We start from the raw sequence: 9,188 nt of genomic DNA on the forward strand, positions 1-9,188 counted from the left end.
TATTTAACAAATTATTCTTATAGGTCATGCAGACTGTTCAGAAAATGAACTCTTGACACAAAGATTAAGTGAACAACCTAGAGAACAATAAAAAAATAAAAAAATAAAAATAAAAATAGAAATCAAGAGACGGTGTGTGAGAGATGTGTGTGTGATATGTGTGTGGTCTGTGGTGTGTAATACTTATACTATAAAGTCCCACTCAAAATCCATCAAAAAAGCAGACTGGAGACACAAGGGTTCACTTTTTGACGCACAGGGTACCTCTTTAGCGTCATTTTTCGATGTGCAGGGTCCTGTATTGCTTTAAATAAGAAACCTTTGGTGCCAATATGCCGACGCGAAAGGCATTTGAAATATACTGATTAATATTGAGTGGAAGAATTGAATATATGAAGAAATATCTTCATATATTGAAAAATATGGGACAGTATTTTCATATATATGTCACTCAATCCATTAAGTTGTAGGTGTACAAATTTTCATTTTAACCCACCATGTTGCCATGAATTTAGCAAGACTGTATAAAAATCCAAAAAATGGATTAATAATAATAATACAAAAAAAGTTAACATGAATTTTTATGGGGCAAAGCCAAAGTGAAGCGATATATTGTTTAAGATATTCTGTTCTCTGCTGCCCTCAAGAGCCACCCATTTTTACCAAGATCCACCCACTGAAGATTTCTGGTCTCACCACTGGATGGCAGCAGCTGTTAGTGATGGAGTCTCTGTATGTTTCATGTGGTCGGTTGTTCACTATAAACGTCACAGTTAAAAGTTCATTACCTGTTCTTCCCTTGTTTATTTATTTATTTATTTATTTATTTCATTGTTCTGTGTATTTAATCTCTGCTCTTTGGTTTAGCTCTAGTTCTTGTCATTTTAGATTCAGTCTGCATTGTTCGGTCTGCCATTCTCATGCATTCCTGCTTTATAATGTGTCTATTGTTTGTTTCTTAACAAAAATGGCAACTATAATACTAACTGTATCAATGGTACCCTCCAACAAAGCAATATCTCTGAAGTAAGATTAAAGGTATTGAGGTTTTAACCACAGCTTTAAAAATGTAGAGAAATCCAAACAAGATATTTTATTAATTAAGTGATGATGGTGATCGTGCATTAGGTGTTAAAAAAATTGTGGTCAGACTTTGACTTCCTCTTATTGATGTGGGAAGGTTTCTTATTTCTTCCTGTCTTTGTTTCAGAGCTGCAGAAGATTTCATACCCAACAAACATAAGACGTCCACCCGACGTGCAGATCATGTCTATATTCCGACAAAGACGTTGAAATGACGTCGTTTGGACGTACAGTGCTCAGTGGGTACTGAAGTGTTTTAATCACAACAACAACATGAAGATCGTTCAGCTTCAGCTCTGTGAGTTTATTATGTGAACATATTTACATATTCTTTGTAAACATGAAATAGTCAATTGTTTAATGCTCTGCAGTGCTATAAATCAGATAATCTTAATTGTGAAATGTTTTATTTATTTATTTGACAGATGTGTTAATCTGTTGTCAGTATGCAGTGTCATATCTACTGACTGATTTGGGATCAAATGTGACCATAAACTGTGATCTTGATGAAAATGATGTTTATTGGATTTTACTGAAAACAGCAGATCCTCCTACAGTGATACTACAATCATTTTCAACCACAACATCACCTTTTTATCCCAATAAAATATTTAGAAAGAAATATTCAGTACAGCTCAAACATCGTCTGGTTATAAATAATGTGACTGTTGATGAATTAGGAGTTTATTACTGTATGAACACAGAAACACCTCCAAAACTCAGCAACAGCACCAGAATATACATCACTGGTGAGTTTAATTGTTCATTCAATCATAAAGATATTGATGATCACTCATGATTTTTTATTAGTGATTATTTATTTGCTACTCAGTTTTTAGACATATGAAAATTATTTCTCTTGTTGCTCCAATCAGACATGATTTTTTTGGATATTAAAGCTGTATGTATGTAACTGCAGCCATTTTGCTCCACTTGAGTCTGACATATACTGTAACTGTGGAAACTTTCTTTACAGAACCTGTTCAGCTAAATGAGTGTCACAATCATACAGTGGTGGAGTTTATTGATCGGAATCAAACACAATGGCAGATTATTATCATCATATCAGCTCTGATGAATGGGCTTCTGCTCATTTTACTGATCGGTGAGTTAATTTTCTTATTGTTCTAAAAATATACATTTAATTTTCTTCTCCGTAGACAGGTGAAATTTTTAATTACACAGTCTTTTGACTATATGGCTTGTGTGTGTGTGTGTGTGTGTGTGTGTGTTTGTATATTTTGTATATTGTATATTTTATTTTTAATTAAATTGTTAGTAAACACTGAATCTGAATTCTCTGTTTCATTTTTAGTTTTTGCTGCTGGAAAAGCAGAACGATTGAAAAAACACATTCAAAATGCTGATCTGCAGACACGAGTCATATATCATCCTCAAGATCCAAACCAATTGTAGGCACAATAAGGTAAATGTGAAATTATATTTTTTATGTATTTATTGCTAAAATGTCATCACTGTAGGAAAAATTCTAAAACAAACAAACAAACAAAAAAGCGCCCTGAATTCATTTGAATTCAGGTTAAGCTGAATTTTAATATTGTTTTCATTGTTACTCTTTCAGTTCACTGAGGTGGAAAATATTCAGCAAGCATGTGTGACACATATGGGGCCATATTTTGATGTCTCAGCTACAAAAATATATTCTTAGTCATTTTCAACCAATTATTTGCATGCATAAATGATTTGCTAACATTTGTTTGGTAAACTAAAAATGTAATGTCAAGTGACAACTTTAGGTCAGTCAGTGATACTCATGACTATGTATTCATTTATTAAAAACATAAATAAATAAATAAAACATATTAACAAATCTACACAGTGTAACTACACAGACACACAGTGTGGTTAAACTCAACTGAAGCTCTAACCAAAACCATAAATATGTTCCACTGGTTGGTCAGTTTATCACTGGGCAGTCAATGATAAACAGGGTCTCTCACCTTTGTCTAGAGTGGAGGTTTAACCACTGAGTGCCAGTACCTCTAAACATTTCTGTGTCTCAGTTCTCACAGTTGTCCTCAACTCGTCAAAATGCTCCACAAGTTTTCAGATGCATGTATAAGCTCCTTCACAAACATTTATATTGCTTTGAATGTCTATACCCTCATTTATACTCCTGTAGTGTATGACTACAGAAAACATGTTCTAAATAGTGCTGGGCAATGATTAATTGTGATTAATCACATCCAAAATAAAAGGTACTGAAATCTGTTTGGTACCTTTGTACCTTTGTAATACACTGATAACCAGCAAAAGCAGTGGTGATGAGAAAGTCACACGATGACCCACACTGTAAAATCCAACAGTTTATCTTACTTAGATATAATTAGTTATCTTTACTTAGTTGTTATACTTACTAGGTTTCATTAAGTTACAGCTACTTTCAAGGCAAATAAAACAACTTACTTGCTGTTTTGACTTACTTAAACTATCCAAGTAACCACAAAGGAAGCAATGACATAAATACACCAGTGAGAGGCAGCAGTGCACTAATATGTTGCTGATGTGCAACATAACAATAGAAGAAGAAAAGAAAAAAAAAGAGCTTGCTTTCTTTCACCACAAACAGTAAGAAGAAAAGGAGACCTGGTCATTTATAAATGACGCTAAGAAAATTTAAATACAATATTAATGTTCAACCAATGAAATTTAATTGTAGTGATGTCACATGACACCCCATTTATTAACATTTATTAACATTTATTTGCCATGTGCTTCAATTTTTTGGTAACAGTAGCAAAGGAGACATGTCAGGTCACATGCTCTCAATGCTCAAAAGTAAAAAATACATATACATCTAAGTTATAAAAATATAATTGCTCATCCAAAAATGTTTTCTGAAGTGTTTTTGTTTGTTTGTTTGTTTTGGGGGTTTTTGCCAATTTTACTAATGATGACTGCACAAGTCAAAATCTGCTTATGTGTGGAATATGTGTGGAAAAAGAAGAATCGTGTTGACTTTCACTTGTCCTACGATAATTAATTTGAAATTTTAAGATGAAACACAATGTTAAAGTTGTTTTAATGCTTTTGAAACACTAAGACATGGTTTCCAGGCAGTGAAATTGCATCCAAATTTGTGTCATTTAGACATTTTTACTTGTGAGTTCCATATCAAATAAATCATAAAGATTTTTAATGTTTTTTTGAAACAGTAAGACCTTAAGACCTTTTCTTTTTTTTTTTTTTTTTTTTTTCTTTTTTTTTTCCAGAAAAAGCATTTGATTGTGTGTGAAATTTAAGACAATTTAGCAAAAAATAATTTACCCTAATGGGACAAAGTCAGTTAACTGACTTTGTCCCAATAGGGTAAATTATTTTTTGCCAAAAATCCTTAAAAAAAAGGTCGAAGGTCATATGTAGAAAACAAATTTTGGAAATTGATTGTACTACTAAATATATGTAAAATATTAAGTCAATTATTTTTTTAAGCTGTGAATTCGCAATTTATTTTAAAACACACATTTATCTGTATGTAATAAAACATGAGGCATTACTTTAAACCAGTATGGGGGCTCTGGAGTTACTGGTATTTTATGCAGAAGTTAGTTGTGCTCTTCTGACATCAGTCTGCAAAGAAATAGATGTCAACCGTCAGCAAAATCTGTTTTATCTTGTGCATACAGTGTGCTGAAATACATATCACTGATGTGTTATCAGTAACGAATTGTATTTCAGAGTGAAATGGATGCAAGAAACATTTTTCCCTGTTGTGATGTATATTAGAGTAAAATAGCTTCTTGAACAAGAAAACATGTAGGCTGTAAATGTAAATATTTATTTATTAACTCATTTGATTACTAACTGTAGTGCAAACAGCAAAAATATAAGAGCACAAAACACTGTTTAAAGTAAGAAAGGAACAAAGAATATGAAAAGTGCCTTTTACAGGCAACTTTGTTCAGTCATGACAGAGCATAAGGTAGCTTGAATTCTGTTCTTAAAGAGAAAGAGAAATGTGATTAAACACTGTAACTAATACTGGTAATACAGTGTATACCCAGAACAATGATGTCCTCACACTGCCTGCTCCTGTATCTGTTCCTTGATCTTCTTGGACAGTTGATTTGGTTCCTTTTGTGTTGCAGAATCAACAGAAGAAACAAAAAAACAACAAAAAAAAAAATTACTGCACTGTGATAAAGACAACAGATCCCGGTCATTTATGTGCAGCAACATTCAGATTACAACATATATATATGAACTACATTAACTAATTTCACACACCGTTGATGATCAGCTGCACAATCTCCCATTCATCTGAGTGTGTGATGTAGCAGATGTATTTTCCTGCATCAGCATCAGTAAGATTGATGAGTCTGATGGAGAAGTTTCCTCTAACATACTCATCAGGGAAAGTTTCAGCTCTGTTCTTGAACCGTTGATCCTGTTTTGCTATTAAGTCTTTACCTTTAGTTATATCATACACAATTGTGCTGCCACTGTGTCTCCAATGCACATTAATGTCTTGGAGTTCATGACTATGTTTAGCTGAAGAACACGGCAGGATAACAGATCCACCAGTAACAGCAACTATGGTGACCTCTAGACACACTGAAATCACACAAACTTGAACTGTAAGCACACAGTCACTGGCATGTATTTATCTTTCAGATGTGTTGTTCAGATGCTCACCTTTGTTTATCAGCACTGTGAATACACAGATGAAGCAGCAACTGCAGAAACAGAAAAAAAATAAATAAATAAAAAGATGTTGTTTCTTAAACTCAACCAGTAGAGCATTACACTAGCAATATTGTTCTTATTTTGTGATTTGAGTTCTTATCTTTAAATGGGATCTTTGACGCCCCTCTCAGAACTGGAGTAGAAGGTATTTTTCATTAGACTGAGATTCAATCATTTGAATTATTATTTTTTTGTCTACTAAATTAACAAATTTATCTCCTTTAATAATGTATTAGGTTTTGCACCATTATCCTGTACATGCTAAACTCACCTTTATGAGTTAGCATTAAATAGCCATTGTCATTAATCTGAACCTTGAACACAGTGAAACAATCACTTTCAAAAAAATCCTCCTCTGCATTAAACATGTAAATTATTATTTAAACAATATTTGTAATGTATTAATGGTCCAAAAGGTTTCCTGTGCATTTTTTAAGTTTAAACGAAGCAGCTGAGGCCAAACAAAGGAAAAACACAGAAACAAGCAACAGACCGCATGGACACGTTAAGAAATCAAAGTTTGAACCAACCGTCTTATATTCAGAAATCATCAAACATACCTGAATTTCATGATGCCCTAATAATATCATATAGTGTATTTAAACAAATGTTTTTGAACTTAGGTTAAATTGCACGTAAACTTAAGGTATTGTAAACTCCTTTGCATTAAACTGCTACGTCTGAGGAAATGAAATCAGCTGTGACGTCAGCAAGCATGCACACTATGCACTCGTTTCCCTTTTGTTCGTAAACTTTCTCAAATTTATTTTAATATTTTCAAAAGACTCCAATGCACTCTGTGCTTCAGCATCAGCATGTATAACACATTGATCATATTTTATAATATAAATATAAATCATAAAATGTGGCTGAAATAAGGTTAATGGCTTCCTTGATCATCCAGAATCACAAAAATAACAATGACTTTGACTAGGTCTATCAGAAAGACCAAAACTAGACCAATATTAGACAGCACAAAAAAAAAATAATAATAATAATAATAAAAAAATAAAATAAAATAAAAAATGTATAAGAGGTGGCTCTGTAAGTAAAACAGAAATAACTTACATGATTTTGAGAAGGACACCTCTTTTTGTCAGCTCCTTTGAGAAAGCATGTTATTCTGGATAGTGATCCTCAAGTGAATCACTAAAGTATGAATTTGCTTTTAAAACTTAGTTTTTACTTAACAACAACAACACATGCAGCTGATAGTGGAGAAAAACAGCAATTACTGTCTCCTGAGAAGAAAGTGATTGTTGTTACATCTGTGCTCAATCCAGAAAGATCTGCGTCAAAGTTCCTCTCCCAAGTCCTGTAAAGACACAGTTAAACATTGAATATGATGGGAGGAGTAATTTAACGTTACTACTCATTATATAGTTGTCAAACCAGATGAAGAGGGTGAGGTAGCAGGTACAATGTGTAGTGGAAAAAAAACAGTGAGTACGTCCAAACAAACACCTAAGTTTGTTGTTTATTTTTCAGGTTCACCTGGTTCATCCAGTCCTGACGGTTAACGGTAGATTTTGTGTACTTCTCACATGATAAGATTGAATCAGTTATATTTGAATGGTCATGTGATCTAATGATGTCACTTTGCCAGTAATACACCTTCAAAAATGCCAAACCATCAACATAGATATAGATATACCTTTATTGGAATATGTCCATGGCCTTTAGTATTTTAAAATCTCATGAAAATTATAGTTAAGTTGAGCAAACTTTCACCTGATGTGGGCATGAATGTAGGCTCCTAAACTTATGTTTCCTCACACAAATTTAAATATGACACCACTGAGCATTCTAACTTACAGCTGAATTATTAATAGACATATTTGATGGTAAAGTGGAGTATGCATTAGTTTAGGACATTTGAGGCCTGTTGTCTCATAGAGCATTGTTTCTCAACTCCAGTCCTCGAGGCCCACTGCTCTGTACATTTAACACACCTGATTCAAATCATCAGCTTGTTAGGAGAAAGATCCATGAACTGAACTGAGTGTGTCAGATTCAGAAATATACAAAATGTGCAGAGCAGTGGGCCCGAGGACTGGAGTTGAGAACCACTGTCATAGAGACCTATGTTCAAGATTGGATTCATGTCCTGATTGTTTTCTCCCACTGTTGTTCCTGCATACACTCCACTCTTCTAAAAAAAAAAAAAAAAACAAAAAAAAAACAATGAAATTAAGATTGTTTGACATTTTTTACATAAAATTCCTATTTTATGCATTTCTTAGAAAAAGCTGTTAAAGCCTGGACCACCAAATTACACAACAGTATCAGTAACAGTACAACAAATAACTATGGACTATCAGGTCACATGACCAAGAAGTAAAAAAGTTAAAACAAATGTATATTCAAAAGAAAAAAATAAAAAAATAAAAATGTACTGTGTATGAATATAATACAGTCAGTGTGGCAACATGAGATCACTTGATGAGGAAGTTATATAGATTTTAATATTTTAAAAGTTCACAAACATGTGTGTCCGGACAACAATAATAACAATCCAGGGTGCTTCAGACTTTCAGTCCAGATGAAGTCCTTCAACAAAGCCATTGTTCTTATTGGTTTGAAGTTTATAAAGAATTCAGTAGATTCAAATTACATTTTAATTTCATGTTTAAATGTGAAAATAATAATAATAATAATAATAATAATAATAATAATAATAATAATAATAATAATAATAATATTAATAATAAAATATAAAATTAACATTTATAAATATGCTATTTAGCTAACGGGAAAATACAGCTTTTAAATTAAACATCACTTTCTTTTTCACAATCATGAAAACCATGACATTTCTATACGTAATTCAAAATTATGATTTACTTTATTCACCCCTTGAAGCCATTGAGGCACTTTTTTTTTTTTTTTTATTAAGGATGGATAGACTTTAATGGACTTGTTTTAGACTGTTTAAGAGAAACACTCGCCCATGCTTGGAAGTGCCAGGATAACTTTTAATATAACTCTGATTGCATTTGTTTGAAAGAAGAAAGTCATATACACCTAGGATGCCTGGAAGGTGAGTAAATAATGAGCTAATTTCCATTGTTGGGTGAACTAACCCTTTAATACCTTAAATGTTTGATAAAATCAAGAATGCCACAACAAAATGTCATTGTGTGAGAGCATTTCCAAAACTTGGTTTAACTCTTTGTCAGTTCTTATCATCATAGACTAAGCCTGTGTTGTTCAGTCTGCCATTTTTTTTAACAAAACAAACCATAAAAAAAAAAGTCTGCCATTTTTTTTAACAAAACAAACCATAAAAATAACTGTATCAGTGTTATCTTCCAACAAAGTAATATCTCTGAACTAAGATGTCAGCTGGGTGGTTTTAATCAAAGCTTTAAAATAGAGTAATCCAAATAGCAGCCATA

At 32.6% G+C, this 9,188-nt stretch overlaps 1 protein-coding gene across 3 annotated transcripts; it reads right to left on the minus strand.

Moving 5' to 3' along the window:
* Nucleotides 1–3,063: 3,063 nt before the first annotated feature.
* Nucleotides 3,064–7,035, minus strand: LOC127153880 (V-set domain-containing T-cell activation inhibitor 1-like). 3 transcript variants are annotated; one of them, XM_051095152.1, is made up of 5 exons: nucleotides 6,351–7,035; nucleotides 5,740–5,780; nucleotides 5,332–5,658; nucleotides 5,105–5,178; nucleotides 3,064–4,674 (listed from the first exon to the last, which is right to left on the minus strand). In XM_051095152.1, the coding sequence occupies exons 1-5, from the start codon at nucleotides 6,359–6,361 to the stop codon at nucleotides 4,639–4,641; spliced, it is 489 nt and encodes a 162-aa protein (XP_050951109.1). In that variant the 5' UTR covers nucleotides 6,362–7,035; the 3' UTR covers nucleotides 3,064–4,638. The 3 variants fall into 3 exon arrangements, 2 of the variants coding, with proteins under 2 accessions (XP_050951109.1, XP_050951108.1); XR_007825357.1 differs by lacking the exon at nucleotides 3,064–4,674 and having other exon boundaries at nucleotides 4,873–5,178; nucleotides 6,859–7,035; XM_051095151.1 differs by lacking the exon at nucleotides 3,064–4,674 and having other exon boundaries at nucleotides 4,873–5,178.
* Nucleotides 7,036–9,188: the final 2,153 nt, after the last annotated feature.

The sequence above is a fragment of the Labeo rohita genome, chromosome 22 (genome assembly GCF_022985175.1).
Source record: "Labeo rohita strain BAU-BD-2019 chromosome 22, IGBB_LRoh.1.0, whole genome shotgun sequence".
NCBI classification, from domain to species: Eukaryota; Metazoa; Chordata; class Actinopteri; order Cypriniformes; family Cyprinidae; genus Labeo; species Labeo rohita.